This window comes from Coregonus lavaretus, assembly GCF_964263955.1.
Source record: "Coregonus lavaretus genome assembly, chromosome: 13".
Lineage (NCBI taxonomy): Eukaryota > Metazoa > Chordata > Actinopteri > Salmoniformes > Salmonidae > Coregonus > Coregonus lavaretus.
In genome coordinates this window covers 1,359,557-1,387,343 of record NC_140000.1, presented here as the reverse complement: position 1 = coordinate 1,387,343, position 27,787 = coordinate 1,359,557, and the positions used below count along the sequence as shown (strand labels likewise).

General features: G+C 44.7%; 2 protein-coding genes across 7 annotated transcripts in view; both read right to left on the bottom strand.

Moving 5' to 3' along the window:
* Positions 1 to 469: 469 nt before the first annotated feature.
* On the bottom strand, positions 470 to 17,309 carry LOC311140615 (cytoplasmic dynein 1 intermediate chain 1-like; the record flags this gene model as incomplete). The annotated part of the gene is made up of 17 exons (XM_084175745.1): positions 17,237 to 17,309; positions 14,007 to 14,147; positions 13,576 to 13,693; positions 10,129 to 10,219; positions 8,511 to 8,570; positions 8,231 to 8,346; positions 7,586 to 7,681; positions 7,256 to 7,418; positions 6,417 to 6,516; positions 6,043 to 6,168; positions 5,490 to 5,636; positions 3,940 to 4,053; positions 3,535 to 3,668; positions 3,086 to 3,230; positions 2,727 to 2,867; positions 784 to 909; positions 470 to 580 (listed from the first exon to the last, which is right to left on the bottom strand). The coding sequence occupies exons 2-17, from the start codon at positions 14,112 to 14,114 to the stop codon at positions 470 to 472; spliced, it is 1,896 nt and encodes a 631-aa protein (XP_084031871.1). The 5' UTR covers positions 14,115 to 14,147; positions 17,237 to 17,309.
* Positions 17,310 to 17,774: 465 nt separating this feature from the next.
* Positions 17,775 to 27,787, bottom strand: part of LOC311140627 (protein tyrosine phosphatase type IVA 3-like) — a 55,476-nt gene continuing 45,463 nt past the window's right edge. For 2 of the 6 annotated variants that reach the window (XR_014614165.1, XR_014614167.1), the window contains exons 4-7: positions 23,879 to 24,009; positions 21,639 to 21,713; positions 19,926 to 21,002; positions 17,784 to 19,869 (exon numbers count right to left, since the gene is read on the bottom strand). Coding sequence is in view for 2 of the 6 variants with exons in the window: in XM_084175758.1 (XP_084031884.1) it covers positions 20,885 to 21,002; positions 21,639 to 21,713; positions 23,879 to 24,009 (324 nt within the window). In the remaining 4 variants the exon portion in view is untranslated. Of the gene's footprint in view, positions 21,003 to 21,638; positions 21,714 to 23,878; positions 24,010 to 27,787 lie in introns of all 6 variants that reach the window. The other 4 variants (XM_084175758.1, XM_084175759.1, XR_014614168.1 and 1 more) reach the window with 3 other exon arrangements.

Sequence of the window (27,787 nt, the reverse complement as noted above, 5' to 3'; positions counted from 1 at the left end):
CTTGGATATCTTGAGAAAACAATGATGCCGCATTTATAACCTGGATGAAAGAACAACATGAACAGATCACAGGAATCTGATCATCAAACCTCATGAGTAGTCTTGAGTATAATATAAGGATCATATCTAGCTTACTCCAACATTTAGACCCACGTCAGACCCATAAGCACATTATCATTGCAAGTCATATGATTTTGATATTAAGCACATAAATATCAATTGTTTAATTAACCAATAACAAATAAATAACCCAATAAGAACAGTTGTTGCCCTGGGCAAATTGTTGTTTCTTGCTTTGATCTATGGAGCATACGCTTGGAGTCAGTCTGATCACGGTGACTTGAATCTCACTAAAGCATGCATGCTGCTGTTGTTATGTCAGTAAACTGCGGTTTGTTATCTGTAACTGTCTGTTATCAGGGTGTCAGTCCTGAAACGGTGCATCCATTGATGAGAGAGTGAGAAGGTTTCAGGCTGCCAGCTCCACGGCCCCCTCCTCCTCTCCATCACCGCAGTTGGCACGGATCTCAACCAGGGTGCGGGCGAAGCGGCTCCAGTCCTCAGGGTGTGGCACTGCCAGCTACAGGAGACAGACATGGTCAGTCACATATTGGACAGAAACGACAGTAGGCTAACTAAGTCTACTAATGTGTCACATTTCAGCAACAAGTGAATAAGAATCAAAAGGCACAACAACAAGACAATGAGTTCCATCTTGTTTCAGGTACAGCACCCATTCTCTCATTGTTAGAACCCTTTCAATTATGGACTTCATTATTTCACCTCTCCCACATCGTAGATCCAGACACGACCCTCCGAGTCACCCACGGCAACCTCTCTGCCTCCCGACGCCCATCTCACACGGTTCAGAGCACACGCCCCCTCGATAGTCACACTCGCTGTGGGCACCTTTAAAAAAAGTTTCATCTTATCTTACATACCAACAACAGATAGCTGTGTAGGAATATGATCCAATCCTATTCTGCATCATACACATCCAGTACAGTATAAAATAATGCGGTACAGTGGTAACCAATTAACTAAGAAAAACTGTAATGGAGAGGAACCAGCTGGAGGAGACTGCCCAGAACACAGTGTGATGGAGAGGAACGAGCTGGAGGAGACTGCCTAGAACAGAGTGTGATGGAGAGGAACCAGCTGGAGGAGACTGCCCAGAACAGAGTGTGATGGAGAGGAACCAGCTGGAGGAGACTGCCCAGAACAGAGTGTGATGGAGAGGAACCAGCTGGAGGAGACTGCCCAGAACACAGTGTGATGGAGAGGAACGAGCTGGAGGAGACTGCCCAGAACAGAGTGTGATGGAGAGGAACCAGCTGGAGGAGACTGCCCAGAACAGAGTGTGATGGAGAGGAACCAGCTGGAGGAGACTGCCCAGAACAGAGTGTGATGGAGAGGAACCAGCTGGAGGAGACTGCCCAGAACACAGTGTGATGGAGAGGAACGAGCTGGAGGAGACTGCCCAGAACAGAGTGTGATGGAGAGGAACCAGCTGGAGGAGACTGCCCAGAACAGAGTGTGATGGAGAGTAACCAGCTGGAGGAGACTGCCTAGAACAGAGTGTGATGGAGAGTAACCAGCTGGAGGAGACTGCCCAGAACAGAGTGTGATGGAGAGGAACGTGCTGGAGGAGACTGCCCAGAACAGAGTGTGATGTAGAGGAATGTGCTGGAGGAGACTGCCCAGAACAGAGTGTGATGGAGAGGAACCAGCTGGAGGAGACTGCCCAGAACAGAGTGTGATGGAGAGGAACGTGCTGGAGGAGACTGCCCAGAACAGAGTGTGATGGAGAGGAACATGCTGGAGGAGACTGCCCAGAACAGAGTGTGATGGAGAGGAACCAGCTGGAGGAGACTGCCCAGAACAGAGTGTGATGGAGAGTAACCAGCTGGAGGAGACTGCCCAGAACAGAGTGTGATGGAGAGGAACCAGCTGGAGGAGACTGCCCAGAACAGAGTGTGATGGAGAGGAACCAGCTGGAGGAGACTGCCCAGAACAGAGTGTGATGGAGATGAACATGCTGGAGGAGACTGCCCAGAACACAGTGTGATGGAGAGGAACGAGCTGGAGGAGACTGCCCAGAACAGAGTGTGATGGAGAGGAACCAGCTGGAGGAGACTGCCCAGAACAGAGTGTGATGGAGAGGAACCAGCTGGAGGAGACTGCCCAGAACAGAGTGTGATGGAGAGGAACATGCTGGAGGAGACTGCCCAGAACAGAGTGTGATGGAGAGGAACCAGCTGGAGGAGACTGCCCAGAACAGAGTGTGATGGAGAGTAACCAGCTGGAGGAGACTGCCCAGAACAGAGTGTGATGGAGAGGAACCAGCTGGAGGAGACTGCCCAGAACAGAGTGTGATGGAGAGGAACATGCTGGAGGAGACTGCCCAGAACAGAGTGTGATGGAGAGGAACCAGCTGGAGGAGACTGCCCAGAACAGAGTGTGATGGAGAGGAACGTGCTGGAGGAGACTGCCCAGAACAGAGTGTGATGGAGAGGAACCAGCTGGAGGAGACTGCCCAGAACAGAGTGTGATGGAGAGGAACCAGCTGGAGGAGACTGCCCAGAACAGAGTGTGATGGAGAGGAACGTGCTGGAGGAGACTGCCCAGAACAGAGTGTGATGGAGAGGAGTCATCGATGGCCTATGCTCCCAAAGGAACGATGGGCCATTAGTAAGTAAAGTAACCAATGAGGATGTGTGACTCACCTCAGTGTCATTGTTGAGGTTCCACAGGTCCAAACGGCCCATCCCATCCACAGAGGCAAAGAGAGCCGGATGCACAGGGGACCAACTGACATCATAGACATAGTCTGCATTGTCCTCAAAAGAGTACAGTGGCTTGTTGTGCTGGAGAGAGAGAGGCAGACACAGACATAATGACAAATGAGAATTCTATTCAATGAGAATTCTATTTCATTCTAATTCTATGGAGACAACACAAGGAATGTTGATACTGCTGAGGGTTCTTTGGGGCCTTGAGTGGCAGTTATAATTGTCTTGTAATTGTTCGTTTAAATTGTAGATCAGGGAACAGGGATAATACCCTGAGTAGAGACTTGTCTTACTTTGGTTGACCACAGTTTGACTGTCCAGTCAAAGGAGGACGTGATGAAGAGGTGTGAGAAGTCGACAGTGCCCACAGCGTTATGGCAGCTGATCCCAGTCACTGGGCCCTGGTGCCCCTCAAACATCTCCGCTATACCTGCTTTACTGCACACAACAACATCACAAGGCATTCACTTAGTACAATGAGCCTTAAGATAGAGTAGGTTGGTTGGTCGAAGGATACACACAAAATCCCAAACGTCTTGTGCTGTTTCTATGAAAAAAATAAATAACATCAACTTCATGAGGTTGCATTCACTTGTAAAAAAATAAAAACACTGTAAAATATAGATCATTTGAGAGACTGACTTTACACACATCCCCCCAACGTCATGTGCAGTTTCTATGGAAACATGAAGACACATTGATGTTATAAATAACTGTCCCTGTTGCGCCTCAGCTCACTAACCTGCCGTGGCGGGACGCAGAGTACACCATCCCTTCCTCGCTTCCTACCACATAGTTGTTAACATCTCCGGCAGGGAAGGCCATTCCTGTCACTGCTACAGCCTTGGACTTATTGTACACCAGCTCCATACTCTCCTGTTAAATGCATGCTCATGTAGTTTACCTCAATAAACATGGAACAAAGACAAATACTAGTCATTTTCTTTATGGATAATAATATATAATTAAATAATTTATTTAGATAAATTCTCTGAGGAGAATTAATTGGAGTTTATCGAGATATTTGCGTCCCAAATGGCACCCTATTCCCTATACAGTGCACTAATTTTGGGCCCTGGTCAAATGTAGTGCACTATAAAGGGAACAGGGTGTCATTTAGGTAGCAACGTGATGCCCCTCTGCTCACCTGTGGCTGAGAGAGCATGTCTAGACTCCAGGAGCACATCTTCCCATCAGTAGACACTGTTATCAGGTTGTTGGCATTCTGGGTACCCACCACGTTCACACAGTACACTGGGTGCTAGAGGAAAAAAACAGTAGCTCAGTTCTTAGATATGTAACCACAAATCTAATCTTCTTCCCCAGACACTTCCTCCCAACGCTTCCTATACGCAATCGTCCTGGGGATGAGGTTAACACAAATCTGTTTGAAATCTTTTTGAATTCGGTAAAAAAAAAAAAAGCCAAACAAACTAGTTTGAATCAGAGATCAGGGGACGTATATATGAAGCATCTCAGATTAGGAGTTTTTAGATGACAAAGAATAAGATTCCATGGACACCTGATCCTAGATCAGCCCCAGAGGTCACACTGATATAAACACGCTACAGTAGAGTATATGAGAGGCAGAGGGAGGTGTTTATTAGCTTACAGTGTGTGGAGGGAGGTGTCTGTTAACTTACAGTGTGTGGAGGGAGGTGTTTATTAGCTTACAGTGTGTGGAGGGAGGTGTTTGTTAGCTTACAGTGTGTGGAGGGAGGTGTTTATTAGCTTACAGTGTGTGGAGGGAGGTGTTTGTTAGCTTACAGTGTGTGGAGGGAGGTGTTTGTTAGCTTACAGTGTGTGGAGGGAGGTGTTTATTAGCTTACAGTGTGTGGAGGGAGGTGTCTGTTAACTTACAGTGTGTGGAGGGAGGTGTTTATTAGCTTACAGTGTGTGGAGGGAGGTGTTTGTTAGCTTACAGTGTGTGGAGGGAGGTGTTTATTAGCTTACAGTGTGTGGAGGGAGGTGTCTGTTAACTTACAGTGTGTGGAGGGAGGTGTTTATTAGCTTACAGTGTGTGGAGGGAGTTGTTTGTTAGCTTACAGTGTGTGGAGGGAGGTGTTTGTTAGTTTACAGTGTGTGGAGGGAGGTGTTTGTTAGCTTACAGTGTGTGGAGGGAGGTGTTTGTTAGCTTACACTGTGTGGAGGGAGGTGTTTATTAGCTTACAGTGTGTGGAGGGAGGTGTTTATTAGCTTACAGTGTGTGGAGGGAGGTGTTTGTTAGCTTACAGTGTGTGGAGGGAGGTGTTTATTAGCTTACAGTGTGTGGAGGGAGGTGTCTGTTAACTTACAGTGTGTGGAGGGAGGTGTTTATTAGCTTACAGTGTGTGGAGGGAGTTGTTTGTTAGCTTACAGTGTGTGGAGGGAGGTGTTTGTTAGCTTACAGTGTGTGGAGGGAGGTGTTTGTTAGCTTACAGTGTGTGGAGGGAGGTGTTTGTTAGCTTACAGTGTGTGGAGGGAGGTGTTTGTTAGCTTACAGTGTGTGGAGGGAGGTGTTTGTTAGCTTACACTGTGTGGAGGGAGGTGTTTATTAGCTTACAGTGTGTGGAGGGAGGTGTTTATTAGCTTACAGTGTGTGGAGGGAGGTGTCTGTTAGCTTACAGTGTGTGGAGGGAGGTGTCTGTTAACTTACAGTGTGTGGAGGGAGGTGTCTGTTAGCTTACAGTGTGTGGAGGGAGGTGTCTGTTAGCTTACAGTGTGTGCCGCAGCAGACAGAGGGGTCCTCTGGACGGGGGTCCTCCTGTGACTACGGTTATCCCACAACACAATCTGTCCTGAGTACGTTCCCCCCACCACCAGGTTAGGATGGAACTGAGCAAAGCCCACAGACATCACCGACGACTGAGACAGAGAGAGGGAGGGAGAGGGAGAGAGAAAGAGAGAGAGAGAGAGAGAGAGAGAGAGAGAGAGAGAGAGAGAGAGAGAGAGAGAGAGAGAGAGAGAGAGAGAGAGAGAGAGAGAGAGAGAGAGAGAGAGAGAGAGAGAGAGAGTAAAATTAGATGGCCAATATACAGAAAAATTACCTAGAACAATAGAATAATTATTTTAATCAAGTTAAACCATGTTATATCATGTGATATTCAACAATACATTCCCTTCCATTATGGTTTTAACTTATGGTTCTGAGTGTTATCAAGTGAAATGACTTCAACGTTCTATGATGAAATGTCATGCTTCTATCATCTCTCAAGCATCAGTCTTACGTCACATCAGATGAACAAATCTGATTGAGTCAACAGCTGCTGACCTGGCAGTGAAACGTATACTCTGCGGTGGTCTTCTTGAATTTCATGTTCCACACCAGCGCTATCCCATCAGGCTCGTGTGGAGCATCCTCGTTGCTGTTGTAAGAGGCTACCATCAGTTCAGGGTACTGCAAAGACACAATATAGTATAGAACAGGACTGGATTGTTACTTCAACCAAATCTTCTTCTTCTGTCTTGACCATAGAAATGGAATGAACAGAACGGGCTTGGAACCTCTGATCATGACTGGTAAACTCAGGGGTGCACTCAAAGTGGCATTCATTCTAGTTCTGTGGTCTTGACATAGAGAAATAAAGGGAATAAGGAAGTAGATGCATTAGAGATGTTATAAACTGGGAGAAAGTTCCATTGTACCTGTGGGGACCAGTCTAAGCAGGTGACTACTCTGTGTTTGGACCAGTGCTCATCATGGAACACACGGTTGAAAGACAGATTGGATCCACCTTGCATGTCCCTGATAAGGGAGAAAGAGAAATGGAAAAGATGTTCACTCCAGTGCTACTCCAGTTCTAATCCAGTGCTACTCCAGTTCTAATCCAGTGCTACTCCAGTTCTAATCCAGTGCTACTCCAGTGCTACTCCAGTTCTAATCCAGTGCTACTCCAGTTCTAATCCAGTGCTACTCCAGTGCTACTCCAGTTCTACTCCAGTGCTACTCCAGTTCTAATCCAGTGCTACTCCAGTGCTACTCCAGTTCTACTCCAGTTCTACTCCAGTGCTACTCCAGTGCTACTCCAGTTCTAATCCAGTGCTACTCCAGTGCTACTCCAGTTCTACTCCAGTTCTAATCCAGTTCTACTCCAGTGCTACTCCAGTTCTACTCCAGTGCTACTCCAGTGCTACTCCAGTGCTACTCCAGTTCTACTCCAGTGCTACTCCAGTGCTACTCCAGTGCTACTCCAGTTCTACTCCAGTGCTACTCCAGTTCTACTCCAGTTCTACTCCAGTGCTACTTCAGTGTAATGTGTACTTATTCCTCCCATCACATCCATCCACAGGGAACATGGTGTTCATCCCAAACGGAGATCCTGCAATAATTGGCTGTTGAGACTGTCTTTTATTCATGGAAAATTCATTACAAAGCTGTGATGAGCCCTTTGGGCTGATGAGCCCTATGGACCTTGGTCAAAAGTAGTGCACTACATAGGGATCAGGGTGCCATTTGGGACACGCCCCATGCTCAATGTTCTTACCCTTCTTTGTCCTCCAGGTCCCTGCCGCTGTAGTCGAAGAAGATGTCTCCCTCCTCGGCCAGCGCCCGCTCCACCACAGAGACCGACCGCTCAAAGAAGACCAGGAAGTCCTCGGAGTGAAGGATCTGTTCCCTCTCCTCCTCCGTGAGCTCTCTGGGGTGGGCTGAGAGGAACACACATATTGTGATACCAGTGTTGAGAACATATGTTGGTTTAAATGTTTGGCTAGATCTGATTTATCATCAAATAATTCCCATGCAACAAGTAACCTCAGATGTGCGAGTGCTTTTCCTAAAAGTAGTGTGTTAAAATACATCAAGTAATTATTACCCTCTTTACTGTCCTCTGCCTCTCCCTCTCCCTCCTCCGACTGGTCAGTCTGAGGGGCAGCTTTAGGCTCAGTACCCTCCTCATCCTCTTCTTCTTCTGGGAGGAAAGACATGTTTTATGTTCTACACCACAGGAGTCTGCTGAGAGGAGAACGGCTCTTAACAATGGCCAGAACGGAGCAAATAGAATGGCATCAAATACATGGAAACCATGGAAAGCATGTGTTTAATGTATTTGATACCATTCCACTAATTCCGCTCCAGCCATTACCATGAGCCCGTCCTCCCCAATTAAGGTGTCCCCAACCTCCTGTGTTACACACATACATACAACATAGGCTTCAACATTCTTTCAATCTGTGGGAGAGAGCACATTGAAAATATCAAGCATACCCAATCGTACAAACCAACCTAGAGCTCTGCATTACAATTGTCAATTTCAAGATTCAACTTCAAGAGTCAACTTCAAGAATCAACTCAAGAGTCAACTTCAGGAGTCAACTTCAAGAGTCAACTCAAAAGTTAAATTCAAGAGTCAAATTCAAGAGTCAATTTCAAGAGTCAACTCAAGAGTCAACTCAAGAGTCAAATCAAGAGTCATATCAAATTCAAGAGTCAACTCAACAGCCAACTCAATATTCATTACCTTCAGATTGATGTGCTGCTGAAGGAGTCTGGGTCTCTTTAGTGTAGGTCACAAGCTCTTTGGGAAGGAAGTCAATCTGTACTATTTTTGACGCTCCAAGTCTGTGCATCCTGCGCCTGAAAGATGGAATAAATTGTTTAAGAAAACATACAGTGAACACTCTGCTATCAGTCAAGAAAAATATAACCTTTGCGTAAGTCCTATGGGCTCTGGTCAAAAGTAGTGCACTATATTGGGAATAGGGTGCCATTTGGGAGCAGCATCAAGAGGAAAGACATACCCCAGTTCAGAGTCGGCCTGCAGCTGGAGAGCAGAGGGGTCCGTGTCCCACTGCAGGGTCCTAAACACAGCAGCAGGGGGCGCCAAAACAGCATACATGAGTCAATCCATCAACTCAAGGGACATCACTTTCAGAACATATGAATTCATGCATGACAGTGGTACACAAAACAAACATTAAACAATGATCCCAAATACCACCCTATTTTCTATGTAGTAATGCACTAATTCTGACCAGGGCTCATAGGGTTCTGGTCAAAAATAGTGCACTTTATGGGGAATAGGGTTCCATTTGGGACGCACTCACATTCACAGTTCCACTGCTTCAATAGAAGTTACATTCACAGTTCCACTGCTTCAATAGAAGTTACATTCACAGTTCCACTGCTTCAATAGAAGTTACATTCACAGTTCCACTGCTTCAATAGAAGTTACATTCACAGTTCCACTGCTTCAATAGAAGTTACATTCACAGTTCCACTGCTTCAATAGAAGTTACATTCACAGTTCCACTGCTTCAATAGAAGTTACATTCACAGTTCCACTGCTTCAATAGAAGTTACATTCACAGTTCCACTGCTTCAATAGAAGTTACATTCACAGTTCCACTGCTTCAATAGAAGTTACATTCACAGTTCCACTGCTTCAATAGAAGTTACATTCACAGTTCCACTGCTTCAATAGAAGTTACATTCACAGTTCCACTAGAAGTTCCATTCACAGTTCCACTGCTTCAATATAAGTTACATTCACAGTTCCACTGCTCCAATAGAAGTTACATTCACAGTTCCACTGCTTCAATAGAAGTTACATTCACAGTTCCACTGTCTTCATACAATTTTGTGAGAATCTTACAAGGTCACAAAATGATCAAGTACCACACATAATCAACTGATGTCACTGATGTCACATAATCAACTGATGTCACTGATGTCACATAATCAACTGATGTCACTGATGTCACATAATCAACTGATGTCACTGCACGACGACACTGAAGTCTCCCTGAACAGAAACCTCCATAATCACTACTACATGGACTCTGGTTCTTACCTATATCTGAAGTCCCATTACAAGATGAAAAGAGAAGGGATTTACGTCAGAGACTCTGTGCACATACACATTGTCTGAGTCCCAAATGGCACCCTTTTCCCTACATAGAGCCCTACTTTTGACCAGAAGCCCTATGGGTCCTTGTCAAAAGTAGTGCACTATCTACTATTTACTGTAGGGAATAGGGTGCCATTCGGGACGTAGCCATTTCCACAGTTCTTGTGTTCATGATGTTAGCTACATTGATAGACAATACATTTAGGAATTGTTAGAACCAAAGAGAGAGGGTACCGAAGCTTTTAGCATACAATATACCTTTTTTTTCTTTCTATAATGCTCAATGCCATTCTATCCAGTTGTACATCCATGTGTCTATGTGTGTTCATATGCAAAATAATTGAACAGTACTAAAATGCCTTTTGCTTGTTTGTAACAGGTGAACATTTTCCATGACATCAATACTACATCTGATAGCAGTTGTGTGTGTGTGTGGTGTGTGTCGGTGTGTGTGTGTGTGTGTGTGTGTGTGTGTCGGTGTGTGATACAGTAAAGAGCAGGTTCCATACCTTCCCACTCTCCCACCATCTACGGACTCCTGGCTGCCAGCATCACTGGTGGTGCTCACTGATTGTGAAGAGGGAGACATAGGGGTTGGGAGTAAATAATGAAAATAACAGGTATCCCATGTTAAGAGCTGCAGAGGCTGCCCTGGTGGCCAGCAGTCAGACCCCCACAGCCAAACCAGAAGGGTTCCAAATCAACAGGATGGATTGAAATGGTTCAAAGCAAAGGAAGAAAAAATTCACAAGAAAAGAGGAAGAGATAGTTAAACGTACTTTCTGATGGATACCCAACTCCTCTCCTGTTGGTTTGTGACATAATAAGGCACGACCGCCAACTAGTGTGAACTCTTGCAATATGTTGACGTACAGTTGAAGTCGGAAGTTTACATACACTTAGGTTGGAGTCATTAAAACTTGTTTTTCAACCACTCCACACATTTCTTATTAACAAACTATAGTTTTGGTAAGTCGGTTAGGACATCTACTTTGTGCATGACACAAGTAATTTTTCAAACAATTGTTTACAGACAGATTATTTCACTTATAATTCAATGTATCACAATTCCAGTGGGTCTTTAAACAGCTTGGAAAATTCCAGAAAATGATGTCATGGCTTTAGAAGCTTCTGATAGGCTAATTGACATCATTTGAGTCAATTGGAGGTGTACCTGTGGATGTATTTCAAGGCCTACCTTCAAACTCAGTGCCTCTTTGCTTGACATCATGGGAAAATCAAAAGAAATCAGCCAAGACCTAAGAAAAATAATTGTAGACCTCCACAAGTCTGGTTCATCCTTGGGAGCAATTTCCAAACGCCTGAAGGTACCACATTCATCTGTGCAAACAATAGTACGCAAGTATTGAGCACATGAGGACAAATGTCGTACTTTCTGGAGAAATGTCCTCTGGTCTGATGAAACACAAATAGAACTGTTTGGCCATAATGACCATCGTTATGTTTGGAGGAAAAAGGGGGGTGCTTGCAAGCTGAAGAACACCATCCCAACCGTGAAGCACGGGGGTGGCAGCATCATGCTGTGGGGGTGCTTTGCTGCAGGAGGGACTGGTGCACTTCACAAAATAGATGGCATCATGAGGGAGGAAAATTATGTGGATATATTGAAGCAGCATCTCAAGACATCAGTCAGGAAGTTAAAGCTTGGTTGCAAATGGGTCTTCCAAATGGACAATGACCCCAAGCATACTTCCAAAGTTGTGGCAAAATGGCTTAAGGACAACAAAGTCAAGGTAGAGCGTCTGCTAAATGACTAAAATGTAAATGTAATGTATTGGAGTGGCCATCACAAAGCCCTGACCTCAATCCTATAGAAAATGTGTGGGCAGAACTGAAAAAGCATGTGCGAGCAAGGAGGCCTACAAACCTGACTCCGTTACACCAGCTCTGTCAGGAGGAATGGGCCAAAATTCACCCAACTTATTGTGGGAAGCTTGTGGAAGACTACCCGAAACGTTTGACCCAAGTTAAACAATTTAAAGGCAATGCTACCAAATACTAATTGAGTGTATGTAAACTTCTGACCCACTGGGAATGTGATGAAATAAATAAAAGCTGAAATAAATAATTCTCTCTACTATTATTCTGACATTTCACATTCTTAAAATAAAGTGGTGATCCTAACTGACCTAAAACAGGGCATTTTTACTAGGATTAAATGTCAGGAATTGTGAAAAACTGAGTTTAAATGTATTTGGCTAAGGTGTATGGAAACTTCCGACTTCAACTGTATCACATCAAACTAACCATCTGAATTGAATATTTAATCTCCTAAAATAAATAAATCTTCATAAAAAAAAGAAAAAAAAAGAGCTGCCATCAATCCATGACCCTATCAACCAAATCAGTGGATTTTTATAACTAACCTTTTGACAATGACACAATGGAATTTGAATGTGTTTATACCATAAAGGAAAAATGAGAGTCAATTAATAATGTAAATTATTTGTTTAAATATATGATATACTGTAAACTGAAGATAATTTCATGACTTGATTGTTTTGTATGGAGACCATTACCACAAGATACACTCAATAAACCAGGACGGGACAGTTTCCCAGACACAGATTAAACCTAGTCCAGGACTGAAAAGCATTCTCACTGGAGATTATCCATTAAAATATATTTTTAGTCCAAGACAAGGTTTAATATGTGTCTGGGAAACCGGCCCGATATGTGCTCTCAACTAAATCTACAATCTTATTCATGAAAATGAAATTAAGTGGGGAAAAACATAATTTAAATTATTTGAAAGTGAGGCTACCCTATTTCCACAAAAGGCAAGTATGAAAGTATGAGGGTAGGGTAGGATGATCTCAGACTGGTCAGTATGGTAGGGTAGGATGATCTCAGACTGGACAGTATGGTAGGGTAGGATGATCTCAGAAAGGTCAGTATGGTAGGGTAGGATGATCTCAGAATGGTCAGTACAATGGTAGGGTAGGATGATCTCAGACTGGTCAGTATGAGGGTAGGGTAGGATGATCTCAGACTGGTCAGTACAATGGTAGGGTAGGATGATCTCAGAATGGTCAGTACAATGGTAGGGTAGGATGATCTCAGACTGGTCAGTACAATGGTAGGGTAGGATGATCTCAGACTGGTCAGTACAATGGTAGGGTAGGATGATCTCAGACTGGTCAGTACAATGGTAGGGTAGGATGATCTCAGACTGGTCAGTACAATGGTAGGGTAGGATGATCTCAGAAATGTCAGTATGAGGGTAGGGTAGGATGATCTCAGACTGGTCAGTACAATGGTAGGGTAGGATGATCTCAGACTGGTCAGTACAATGGTAGGGTAGGATGACCTCAGACTGGTCAGTACAATGGTAGGGTAGGATGATCTCACTGGTCAGTATGAGGGTAGGGTAGGATGATCTCAGACTGGTCAGTACAATGGTAGGGTAGGATGATCTCAGACTGGTCAGTACAATGGTAGGGTAGGATGACCTCAGACTGGTCAGTATGGTAGGGTTGGATGATCTCAGAAAGGTCAGTAGGATGGTAGGGTAGGATGACCTCAGACTGGTCAGTAGGATGGTAGGGTATAATAATAATAATATAATATGCCATTTAGCAGACGCTTTTATCCAAAGCGACTTACAGTCATGCGTGCATACATTTCTGTGTATGGGTGGTCCCGGGGATCGAACCCACTACCTTGGCGTTACAAGCGCCGTGCTCTACCAGCTGAGCTACAGAGGACCACGGGTAGGATGATCTCAGAAAGGTCAGTATGAGGGTAGGGTAGGATGATCTCAGACTGGTCAGTACAATGGTAGGGTAGGATGATCTCAGACTGGTCAGTACAATGGTAGGGTAGGATGATCTCAGACTGGTCAGTACAATGGTAGGGTAGGATGATCTCAGAAAGGTCAGTAGGATGGTAGGGTAAGATGATCTCAGAAAGCAACAAGGCTATGACTGGTATACCTAATGGTGGTTCTGGTGAGATCCCAATACTCTGCAGCAGCGCTTCCGTCTCTCTTCGTTTGCGGTCCAAGTCAGAATCTTCAGAGACATTCTCTGTCTTCTGCTGAAGACTCTCAGACTGAACAGGTGTTGGGGAGAACAAGTATCACTGACTGTGTCCCACATAGCACCCTATTCCCTACATGGTGCACTGACTCTGGTCAAAAGTAGTGCATTATATAGTGAATATGGTGCCATTTGAAGTGCATTATATAGGGAATAGGGTGCCATTTGGGTCTGAACCAGTGTAGCTCCACAAAGACTTGAGAAACACTACCAACCCAAATCAGACTTCTGATACACATAGAAATGTTCTATTAATCCTCATTTGAGATGCTGAACTAAACCAAAGAAGTTCACATCACATTCACATTAATAGAAATTTCTCTCACCTCCTTCTTTTTCCTCTCCTCCTCCTTTCTCTTCTTCTCCTCTCGTATTTGAGCTAACCTCTGTTTCTTTCGCTCCAGCTCAGCTTTCAGGTCACTTTTGTCAGACATCTTCGCCTACTAGATAGATAAGAAAGCAGCATTCTGCATGTTGATACATACAGCAGTTAGCCTGGTTCATTCTGCATGTTGATACATAAAGCACAGTAGCACCACTGGAATATTCACCAATTCTCTCTGAGAACCGCTAGCCTGAGTGCAAGTCTGTTTGTGCTATCATGCCAACTCCTTGTCAATCCTTGTCATGTACAGTACAAGTCAAAAGTATGGACACCTACTCATTCAAGGGTTTTTCTTTATTTTTTTTACAATTTTCTACATTGTAGAATAATAGTGAAGACATCAAAACTATGAAATAACACATATGGAATCATGTAGTAAACAAAACAGTGTTAAACAAATCAAAATATATTCTTCAAACAGCCACCCTTTGCCTTGATGACAGCTTTGCACACTCTTGGCATTCTCTCAACCAGCTTCATGAGGAATGCTTTTCCAACAGTCTTGAAGGAATTCCCACATATGCTGAGCACTTGTTGGCTGCTTTCCCTTCACTCTGCGGTCCAACTCATCCCAAACCATCTCAATTGGGTTGAGGTCGGGTGATTGTGGAGGCCAGGTCATCTGATGCAGCACTCCATCACTCTCCTTCTTGGTCAACACATGCGGAGATCATCCATTCACCTACTCTGCGTCTCACAAAGACACGGCGGTTGGAACCAAAAATCTCAAATCTGGACTCATCAGACCAAAGGACAGATTTCCACCGGTCTAATGTCCATTGCTCGTGTTTCTTGGCCCAAGCAAGTCTCTTCTTCTTATTGGTGTACTTTAGTAGTGGTTTCTTCGCAGCAAATCGACCATGAATACCTGATTCACCCAGTCTCCTCTGAACAGTTGATGTTGAGATGTGTCTGTTACTTGAACTCTGTGAAGCATTTATTTGGGCTGCAATCTGAGGTGCAGTTAACTCTAATGAATTCATCCTTTGCAGCAGAGGTAAATCTGGGTCTTCCATTCCTGTGGCGGTCCTCAAGAGAGCCAGTTTAGTCATAGTGCTTGATGGGTTTTGTGACTGCACTTGAAGAAACTTTCGAAGTTCTTGAAACTTTCCGGATTGACTGACCTTCATGTCTTAAAGTAATGATGGACTGTCGTTTCTCTTTGCTTATTTGAGCTGTTCTTGCCATAATATGGACTTGGTCTTTTACAAAATAGGGCTATCATCTGTATACCCCCCCTACCTTGTCACAACACAACTGACTGGCTCAAATGGATTAAGAAGGAAAGAAATTCCACAAATTAACTTTTAAGAAGGCACACCTGTTAATTGAAATGCATTCCAGGTGACTACCTCATGAAGCTGGTTGAGAGAATGCCAAGAGTGTGTAAAGCTGTCATCAAGGCAAAAGGTGGTTACTTTGAAGAATTTCAAATATAAAATATATTTGGATTTGTTTAACACTTTTTTGGTTACTACATGATTCCATGTGTTTTATTTCATAGTTTTGATGTCTTCACTATTATTCTACAATGTAGAAAATAGTAAAAATAAAGAAAAACCCTTGAATGAGTCGGTGTGCCCAAACCTTTGACTGGTACTGTATGTTTGGCTTGACAATGAGCAATGGAGTTGGCAAGAGCACAAACAGATCTGGGACCAGGCTACAGAACTGCATGGATAATGGAGTTATCATAATGTGAACTACTTCTCATGATTGCATGGTACCATAATTCTAATGTACTACTATGTTTTCCCAATGAAGAATGAATCCCTAACCTTGATGTGTTGTTACCAATACCACGACGACCTTGTTCCCAGTCTCAGATGCTACTGCACATAGGTTCAGAAAGACCTGGCTGGTAGACAAGATTACCAATACCCTTTCTAGCACTGACTACATACAGGAGCTCTACAAAAACCTTTCATGCTACCATTAAAGTTGATTACACATCAATCCATGGGTGATGTACAGCACCATGGCATCCTATAGGTTTAATCTCTGTATCAGTATCATGGTCACCTATAGGTTTAATCTGTGTATCAGTATCATGGCCACCTATAGGTTTAATCTGTGTATCAGTATCATGGCCACCTATAGGTTTAATCTGTGTATCAGTATCATGGTCACCTATAGGTTTAATCTGTGTATCAGTATCATGGTCACCTATAGGTTTAATCTGTGTATCAGTATCATGGCCACCTATAGGTTTAATCTGTGTATCAGTATCATGGTCACCTATAGGTTTAATCTGTGTATCTTGTTCTGTGGATTGCAGCTACACTAATCAAGTCTTAGGGCCACATTGTGTATCTATCAATGCTGGAAACACAAACTAATGTATGGGCGAATGGATGGGATGTTCAGTTTTACATGAGATTGTATGATTGGACTGACAAAGCATGGTGAGAATGGAACAGTATAAATATAATGTATTCTAATTATATGGATGGAACTATTTACAGCACTGGGAGCCAAACAAATGCAATGGACTCTCAAAGAACCATGAATGCTGTTATTAAATTGGAAAGTGGCAAGTACATTTTGAAAGCAAATTATGCATTTGATACTAAATGAACACTGTACAGATATTTTCTTTCCCTGCATGATCAGTAAGTAGGTGTTATTACATTATGAAAACGAGAAGTGGGAACATAACGCAAAACATAAATAAAATGACAGAACACTATGAGACAAAGAAATACCTTTATTCTAAACCCTGATGGATGACTGAACAGACAGCCATGCAAAACAAAACAAGCAGAGTGAGGATCGTAGCCTATGGCATGATGGCAGAGAAAATGTGATTTAATGCAGTCCATATGCGTTACATCGTACAGTATTTAACCGTGTGGACTAGCCTATATAACAACAACCAATGAATTAATAAGAACGAAAGGGCAACGGCACTGAATTCCACGGTTGGCCTATTACGCTGTAAATGCATATACTTTTTTCTTGCTACATTTGCAACACATTGAATACATTTCCTTTCTAGATTGTTCTCCCCATCACCAGTAAAACCATGTATTCTCCAGTTAAAATCGAGGTGCGCCTAGGTTCACACAATGATCAGAATACATTTTTAAACGTTAGATAGACTTGGCCTACATTGGGTGGCCGCTAATAATGATGCTCATGCAAGACAAAGATGCATTTTAATTAGCCTACCGTCTGCACTGTGCCTTGCGCTTATCTCGGGTCCTTTCCAAAATGTGCTATATCGAACATGCCACAGGCAAAAAGACCTGCGTGATTTATAAACACAATATCACCATGGACCATACATTTATATAATAAAACAAAGAACATAGAATTTGCCGCTCGAGATCTGCCCTATTTCTCAATTGTAAATAGATTCATTCCGGAAGTAGCCTGTATATTGTTCATCATACGTCATTGTTGTACAAACAGGAATGTTTGCGATAATAAAAGTGATGACCTAATCTGCAATATAGATGGTAAATTTGCCATATTATTATCTGAAATGAACAATATGGTGATTGAAGAGAAAACAAGAAATCTATTTCAGAAATGCACAACATCTAATTCAGGCCAACAATGCCACTGCTAATAATAAGTGTAAGTAACTACAAATGGCCTCTAGATGGCGGCATTTAGCTTGTTTTCACAACAAGGCAAAAGTGGTAGTTTAAAATGATTCGTTCTTCCAAAAGTCAACTCCTAAATAAAGCACAAAACAGTCCAGCATACTTTAACAATTACTTTATTTCTTGTACTTCATTAACTGTGAACAATCTGAAGTGGGTTACTTCCAAGGCAGCAGATAAATGTGACAGCTTTCTTCCTAGGATATGAGTCATTCCTTCAGTACCTGTCCTTAACTGAGACTGCGTCTTGCACCCTATTCCTTATCTAGTGCACTACCTTCGACCAGAGCCCATAGGACTATAGTCAAAAGTGTGCTGTATAGTAGTGCACTATAAAGGGAATAGGGTGCCATTTGGGACGCAAGAGGAGTGACAATTACACTGCTCAAAAAAATAAAGGGAACACTTAAACAACACAATGTAACTCCAAGTCAGTCACACTTCTGTGAAATCAAACTGTCCACTTAGGAAGCAACACTGATTGACAATACATTTCACATGCTGTTGTGCAAATGGAATAGACAACAGGTGGAAATTATAGGCAATTAGCAAGACATCCCCAATAAAGGACTGGTTTTGCAGGTGGTGACCACAGACCACTTCTCAGTTCCTATGCTTCCTGGCTGATGTTTTGGTCACTTTTGAATGCTGGCGGTGCTTTCACTCTAGTGGTAGCATGAGACGGAGTCTACAACCCACACAAGTGGCTCAGGTAGTGCAGCTCATCCAGGATGGCACATCAATGCAAGCTGTGGCAAGAAGGTTTGCTGTGTCTGTCAGCGTAGTGTCCAGAGCATGGAGGCGCTACCAGGAGACAGGCCAGTACATCAGGAGACGTGGAGGAGGCCGTAGGAGGGCAACAACCCAGCAGCAGGACTGCTACCTCCGCCTTTGTGCAAGGAGGAGCAGGAGGAGCACTGCCAGAGCCCTGCAAAATGACCTCCAGCAGGCCACAAATGTGCATGTGTCTGCTCAAACGGTCAGAAACAGACTCCATGAGGGTGGTATGAGGGCCCGACGTCCACAGGTGGGGGTTGTGCTTACAGCCCAACACCGTGCAGGACGTTTGGCATTTGCCAGAGAACACCAAGTTTGGCAAATTCGCCACTGGCGCCCTGTGCTCTTCAAAGATGAAAGCAGGTTCACACTGAACAAATGTGACAGACGTGACAGAGTCTGGAGACGCCGTGGAGAACCTTCTGCTGCCTGCAACATCCTCCAGCATGAACGGTTTGGCGGTGGGTCAGTCATGGTGTGGGGTGGCATTTCTTTGGGGGGCCACACAGCCCTCCATGTGCTCGCCAGAGGTAGCCTGACTGCCATTAGGTACTGAGATGAGATCCTCAGACCCCTTGTGAGACCATATGCTGGTGCGGTTGACCCTGGGTTCCTCCTAATGCAAGACAATGCTAGACCTCATGTGGCTGGAGTTTGTCAGCAGTTCCTGCAAGAGGAAGGCATTGATGCTATGGACTGGCCCGCCCGTTCCCCAGACCTGAATCCAATTGAGCACATCTGGGACATCATGTCTCGCTCCATCCACCAACGCCACGTTGCACCACAGACTGTCCAGGAGTTGGCGGATGCTTTAGTCCAGGTCTGGGAGGAGATCCCTCAGGAGACCATCCGCCACCTCATCAGGAGCATGCCCAGGCGTTGTAGGGAGGTCATACAGGCACGTGGAGGCCACACACACTACTGAGCCTCATTTTGACTTGTTTTAAGGACATTACATCAAAGTTGGATCAGCCTGTAGTGTGTTTTTCCACTTTAATTTTGAGGGTGACTCCAAATCCAGATGTCCATGGGTTGATACATTTGATTTCCATTGATCATTTTTTTGTGATTTTGTTGTCAGCACATTCAACTATGTAAAGAAAAAAATATTTAATAAGATTATTTCATTCATTCAGATCTAGGATGTGTTATTTTAGTGTTCCCTTAATTTTTTTGAGCAGTGTATATCCACACTGACAGATACAGAGCTCGGACGTTATTTCTGAGCAGAGACAAACTACTGTGCACCATCATGTTTACTTTCCAAAAGCATAGTATGTGTCCCAGATGGCATCCTATTTCCTATATAGTGCACTACTTTTGACCAGAGCCCATAGGGTCAGTGCGAGTCCATGTCAGCGTGTGTGTATATTTGATGGCATTCCAGCCCATAGGCCTCTGGTCAAAAGTAGTGCCCTATATAGGAAATAGGATGCCATCTGGGACACCAAGCCCACCCAGGCTCAGCTCACACTCCCACAAGATACACTGAGATCCCCCATGTTGTACAACAGAAGCAGCCAGTGGTGAAGAATCCTAATCCCAGAGTATTTCATATCACAATGTAAAAAATATTGCTATTTAAAAATCAGCACAAAACCTTGCCCTATATTAAGTCCCATCCCGCCTCCCCACATCCTCAACAAGAAGGGGACAAGCACATGATTCTAACAAGTGTTACCTTACATGCATTATGAAAACAGAGCAAGATGGGCGAGCTCTGTGGATGGCGTTCAATTTAACAAAGATGTTCAACTGGATGTTATCGAAACACTGAGATAAAAACACACAGACAGCAAAACATCTGTTATTTTTCATGATTATTTCATTCATGTCATCATGGCTAGCAGGGCCTTTCAGTTAACATGGTGTGTGGTGATGTGAAGTGGGCCTGTTGTGATAGCTAGTGGTCGGTCGGTGTGTTTCATTGACAGTGCTTTGGGTTGGGTCAGTGCTAACTAGCAGCAGAGAGGAAAGAGGAAGGAACAGGCCTGGGACAAAGCTGACAGTGTTGCTGGTGGTGGAGGGGTTGGTATGGTGGTCAACGGCTGTGTGTGTGTCACAGTCAGTGCAAAATAGTGTGTGTGTGTGTGCGTGCGCGCGCGTGTGTGTGTGTGTGTGCACTTGATGGCAATCCAGGTCGGTAGTTGTTTGGGTTTCCTCTCTACGAGTTTAGTTGGCCAGCACGACGAACGTGTTAATTCAAAGACATCAGAGAGAAGATGGTCTCTCTCTAACAGCCCTGAGAGTGAGAAGAATCCCAAAAGAACAGTGGAAGCTAACTCTCCCATGGAGACAGACAACAGGTCAAGTCCTAAATGCATCGCAGGGGGGGATGGGGGTGGAGGTCAGTCCCAATATTAAAGTCCATGTAACCGTTCTATATCGTTCGGAGCGGTCAGGCCAGGCTGCGGTGCCACACCACACCACATCACATCACGCAGCACTTGTTCTTGTGTTTGTGAGGGTCTTTGAAGCGTAGTCTCTGTCTGGAGCGGTATTTCTCCAGGTAGGTCAGCTGCTTGCTGTTGATCGCTCCCCTGCGCTTCCTGAGACAGAGAAAGACAGGTCTACTGTTACTCCCTACAGGAATCATTGATGTGTCCCAACTGGCAGCCTACTCACTACCTCTGACCACTGCCCACAGTGTACCCAAAGGGCTCTGGCCAAAAGCAGTGCACTATATAGTGAATAAGGTTCCCATAGGGCTCTGGTCAAAAGTAGTGCACCATTTAGGGACTAGACTCATCAAAGACTGATTGTTCATTTCGTATATTATAAATAAAAAATATTATATTATACTTGAAGTTAAACAGCTTGACACTTTAGCCCTACACCACAATGCTAACATGGATAGCTTCGCTATATATAAGGGCCGTCATGTAAAGTGACATTTATAATTCACTTTGGGACGATTTATCGGATCCAGATGAAGCCTATTTATTCTGGACTAAAAAGCACTTTAAATTGAGATTCTCCACTGAGCACGGTGCTCAGTCCGAGAAGGCAGTAGGCTTGATCTTTTTCCAGAGAACCCGACCCATAATGTAAAGCCTATGAGTGTCAGAAGAATCCAGAGGTGAGAGCAGAGCCCTGGTTGAGTGAATGACACTCCCGGCTCAAGCCACGTAGGCCTCCTCACTCTCCTTAAAAACATAAAGAGACGGAAGGTGAGGTGTACATACTGCCTTATGAACTGAACGGCCTCCTCATACTTCATCCCACCCTCGATCAGAGCCAGAGCCACCAGCACAGGAGCCCTGGAGGGAGAAACACAAAGAAACAGCCTTCACATGCTGCTACTAACACTGGGACTTAGAAACAGCATTCACATAGTAATACTGGGAATTAAAAGACATCCATTAGTTCCTGTTATGCCCCAAGCAACGTGTTGTCACAACACAGCCAGGTCCCAGGGATTGGAGTTAAAGGCAGGAGGATTCTGGTTTGGACAAAAGAAAGCCTTGCTGCGGGTTGAGAGCTGGAACTAGTTGTTTGTGCTGTATTTCGCCATGATATGGGCACTAATATTTACAGGTGACAAATCATTATGGAACGCTGTAGCCCACGTTCCCTTTTCTAGCCTTATATGGGTTGTTACTGTGGTTACGGTTAGTCAGTCTGGAAATAGAAAGCTGGAGAGTTTAACACCACTAACACAAACACTGGATTTCTAGGAATCATTGTAACAGATGAGGTGCCTGCCTGGACATGGACATGAGACATTCAAATATATTCATCTATCTAACTCTACCCTGTCAGACCATGTCAGCCCCCAGAGCACTTAGATGTTGCAGAGGTACCAGCTGAAACCCAAAGACTCTCAGCTGATTAACAGGACAACAAACAGTTTGGAGTAAAGCAAACATTGGCGCCCTGTCAAAAACCACAGAGTCCCAGAGGAGGTCTCCAGTACGTCAGAGAGACGGTGCTTCACCAACCCAGGGAGGGGAGGGGAGGCTGGGGGGGGGTCAGGGGCTGGGGGGCTCCTTCAGCTTACCCAGGGAGGGGAGGGGCTGGGGAGAACAGGAGGCTGGGGGGGCTCCTTCAGCTTACCCGGGAGGGGAGGGGCTGGGGGGGGTCAGGGGCTGGGGGGCTCCTTCAGCTTACCCAGGGAGGGGAGGGGCTGGGGAGAACAGGAGGCTGGGGGGGCTCCTTCAGCTTACCCGGGAGGGGAGGGGCTGGGGAGAACAGGAGGCTGGGGGGGCTCCTTCAGCTTACCCAGGGTTGGGAGGGGCTGGGGAGAACAGGAGGCTAGGGGGGCTCCTTCAGTTTACCCAGGAGGGGAGGGGCTGGGGAGAACAGGAGGCTGGGGGGGCTCCTTCAGTTTACCCAGGAGGGGAGGGGCTGGGGAGAACAGGAGGCTGGGGGGGCTCCTTCAGTTTACCCAGGAGGGGAGGGGCTGGGGAGAACAGGAGGCTGGGGGGGCTCCTTCAGCTTACCCAGGGTTGGGAGGGGAGGGGAGGGGAAGAGGCTGGGGAGGACAGGAGGCTGGGGGGGCTCCTTCAGCTTACCCAGGGTTGGGAGGGGAGGGGAGGGGAGAGGGACTCCTTCAGCTTCCTACCAATGAGCTCAACCATTATTAGTACCAACGGCCTGGTTTGACCTGGTTTAAGGGCGCATTCCAAATGGCTCCCTATTTCCCACAGGGTCAAAAGTAGTGCACTATGTAGGGAATAGGGTGCCATTTGAGACGCATCCTAAGCTTTCTCCTCTACTAGCTAGCTAATACTCCATCAGTACAGATGTGACTCGCTGTCTCTCCTCTGCCATAGAGAAGACCTGAAGGAACACCAGACAGGACAGGACAGGACAGAGCTAAAATGAGCCTGGTAACCAGATCAGTTTGTGCTTCTGTTTAGTCAACTCCTCTGTTATGTTGGTTAGCATGCCAAACATAATAACTAATGTATGGCATGCCAAATGGGAGTCAAGAGGCTAAACTATAGAACATACAGTACAGGTCTGGGCATGGGCAACCATAATACAGCTAACTGACATTTGACAAGACAACTGGCAGCGTCCCAAATGGCACCCTATTCCCTACATAGCGCACTACTTTTGGCCAGAGCTGTTTTGCCTCTGGTGAGCTAGCTAGTGGAGATTCAATCTGAGAGGATACATTTAGAGACACAACACAAATAAATGCTGCTTCAACGTTGTTCAGACCTCAACCTCTGTGCTTTGAATAATAAACGGTGGATTAGTTGTGAAGGAGTGTCCCTTGGCTAACAGTTGACTTTGGCTTGGGTCTGCCTGCGTGCAGAGAGAGGGTCCTGGTCAGGCTGTAGAAGAGGAGAGACTGATGGCTGTTGCCATCACAGTGGGGGTGACAGACACAGGGTGACACAGCAGCCTCGTGAGCTTGGTTCAACTGTCTTACCCCATCAGAACCCTACAATGGAAGTGTAGTAATGTTCCGTACCGTCCCAGCCCGGCCACACAGTGTACCGCCACGCAGCAGCCAGGGTCATCACAGAACTTGCTCTTCAGCAGGTTCAGCCAATCATCTACGATCTTAGTGGGAGGAGGGGCACCGTCGTCAAAGGCCCAGTCCTGGAAAATACAAAAAATACATTTGCATTAGAAAAAAAATCGAATTGGTCTTCGGCACCACACATGGTAAACAGTAGAGTACTGTCTCTGACAGAAACAGCTGATTAGCATTGGCACCGAGGGAGACAGAGTAGCACTACACTGCACTCCTGCCTCCTGAAAAATAGGAACCAGACAAAGCAATATCCCCTACTGAGGGTGAATGTCTTAAAGGGGATTGTGAACCGCTGCATGTCTGAAACAACTGGTTCCAAGCCCCTGCACACTGTAAATGAGATATCTGTACCCGTACAACAGGAGGAGAGCAGAGTGTCCTATCCTCAGTCATCCAGGCATGACTCACAACATGAGACAACACCCTGTCCTGTGTCCTTCCTACAGTATTCACTGTTCCTGCTATCTCAACAAGCACCTCCCATCCAAACACAGTGGGAACATTCAGTCAGCGACCGGCGGTTTCTGAGGGCCTAGATTAGTCTCAAATGGCACCCTATTATTCCCTACATAGTGCACTACCATAGGGCTCTGGTCAAAAAGTAGTGCACTATGTAGGGAATAGGGTGCCATTTGGGACGCAGCCCCTGTTCCATCAGCAACAACAGCTTCAGGAAAACCTGCTGTCAACCCAGACACACTATAAGGGGTTTGTTTGTAGTTGGTGCAACACCACAACAGAGAACAGATATCTGGTGACTGTTTGAGTACATCGTTTGATGGGTTTGGGTAGTGTAAATTAACCAGATAGTCGGTTGGACTCAATGTATTTTTCTTGCCATGTTGGCCTATCATCCTCTATATTGACACATATTATTTCATTGAAGGATTAGACAATGATAGCAGATTAGTTAAGAAATCCATCACCAGGTCAGATATAGGCCAAACGCACCATACAGCATCAAGGATGCTCAACTGAGCTGTTTGACTCCTCCATTTGACAGATGAAGGCTTAAAGCAGAAACCATGGGTATCTAGGAGGGATCAGGCACACTAGAGAGACACACACACACCTCTTATCTGCTAGTGGAGTGGGACTTCCAACAACACCATACCTGCTCCCTTGTGTGTTTGATGACAATGCGTTACCAAGGCAACAGCTCCCTTCCAAAGCCCTTGGGGCACAGCAGAGCCGGTGGTTCACAGGCCAGGCTTGGAAGGGTGTTATGATAACAATCACTATTTCATACTACCATGAATAGAAGGGTGCAACTGGGACTTTCTCATCCAAAACAAAGTAAAACATACTGCTTTTGATTATAGTTGCAAAAATGATCTGAAGAACTGATACTACAGGATGAAAAGGATGACCTAATCCTGATTTAGTACCACTAACAGGATGACCTAATCCTGGTTTAGTACCACTAACAGGATGATCTAATCCTGGTTTAGTACCACTAACAGGATGATCTAATCCTGGTTTAGTACCACTAACAGGATGATCTAATCCTGGTTTAGTACCACTAACAGGATGACCTAATCCTGGTTTAGTACCACTAACAGGATGACCTAATCCTGGTTTAGTACCACTAACAGGATGATCTAATCCTGGTTTAGTACCACTAACAGGATGACCTAATCCTGATTTAGTACCACTAACAGGGTGACCTAATCCTGGTTTAGTACCACTAACAGGATGATCTAATCCTGGTTTAGTACCACTAACAGGATGACCTAATCCTGATTTAGTACCACTAACAGGAGGATCTAATCCTGGTTTAGTACCACTAACAGGATGATCTAATCCTGGTTTAGTACCACTAACAGGAGGATCTAATCCTGGTTTAGTACCACTAACAGGAGGATCTAATCCTGGTTTAGTACCACTAACAGGAGGATCTAATCCTGGTTTAGTACCACTAACAGGATGATCTAATCCTGGTTTAGTACCACTAACAGGATGATCTAATCCTGGTTTAGTACCACTAACAGGATGATCTAATCCTGGTTTAGTACCACTAACAGGATGATCTAATCCTGGTTTAGTACCACTAACAGGATGATCTAATCCTGGTTTAGTACCACTAACAGGATGACCTAATCCTGATTTAGTACCACTAACAGGATGATCTAATCCTGGTTTAGTACCACTAACAGGAGGATATAATCCTGGTTTAGTACCACTAACAGGAGGGTCTAATCCTGGTTTAGTACCACTAACAGGATGATCTAATCCTGGTTTAGTACCAGTAACAGGATGATCTAATCCTGGTTTAGTACCACTAACAGGATGATCTAATCCTGGTTTAGTACCACTAACAGGATGACCTAATCCTGGTTTAGTACCACTAACAGGATGATCTAATCCTGGTTTAGTACCACTAACAGGATGATCTAATCCTGGTTTAGTACCAGTAACAGGATGATCTAATCCTGGTTTAGTACCACTAACAGGAGGATCTAATCCTGGTTTAGTACCACTAACAGGATGATCTAATCCTGGTTTAGTACCACTAACAGGATGATCTAATCCTGGTTTAGTACCAGTACTTCTAGGAATGTTCTATGAATGCCAGATTACAGAGCATGTACAGAGACTTTTATCCATTGAAAATGTCTTGCCAGTGTCCGTCAGTGTTTCCTAGCAGGTGTTTCTTCAGATCATCTCTAGTGAGGCAACAACAGGAGTGGTGGTTGGGAACTAACTCTACACTGGGGCTAGTGGCATTCCACATGGACACTGCAGGCTGCGTCCCAAATGGGCCATAGGACCCAGAGACCAGTATCACGATACTCATTAGCATCGTGGAAGGAAACAAAACATGAAGCGGATGTAACGTTTTTGGGAAAACAGCCCTAATGTTGGAAACATCATCATGTTGTCATCCAGAGTCACATGTGTATTTTCCAAACTACAGCACACAATATTTTACATAGAGCAGGTTTAAGGACCAAAGAGTATGTTCTGCTTCGTGTTTTCGTTTTTGCCATGGAAATAAATATTGCGATACTGTTATCGTCACAGCCCTACCAGAGCCCATAGGATTCTGGTACAAAGTAGGGCAATATATAGGATATTAGGGCGCAATTTGGGACGCATACAGTAACACACAGGCAAAACCCACAACAGGGTCCATTCTTCTCTCTCTTCAGTGTTACAGGTATGACACCAATCCTGTAACACTGCAAGGCCTGACCCTAACCTCACCTGAAATGCTTTGAATTGCTCTGCTTCCTGCTATGGATGTCAAAAGAAGTTATGGACAACAAGATAGAGTGGGGAAAAAAAGTATTTAGTCAGCCACCAATTGTGCGAGTTCTCCCACTTAAAAAGATGAGAGGCCTGTAATTTTCATCATAGGTACACGTCAACTATGACAGACAAATTGAGAATTTTTTTCTCCAGAAAATCACATTGTAGGATTTTTTATGAATTTATTTGCAAATTAGGGTGGAAAATAAGTATTTGGTCACCTACAAACAAGCAAGATTTCTGGCTCTCACAGATCTGTAACTTCTTCTTTAAGAGGCTCCTCTGTCCTCCACTCGTTACCTGTATTAATGGCACCTGTGTGAACTTGTTATCAGTATAAAAGACACCTGTCCACAACCTCAAACAGTCACACTCCAAACTCCACTATGGCCAAGACCAAAGAGCTGTCAAAGGACACCAGAAACAAAATTGTAGACCTGCACCAGGCTGGGAAGACTGAATCTGCAATAGGTAAGCAGCTTGGTTTGAAGAAATCAACTGTGGGAGCAATTATTAGGAAATGGAAGACATACAAGACCACTGATAATCTCCCTCGATCTGGCGCAAGATCTCACCCCGTGGGGTCAAAAT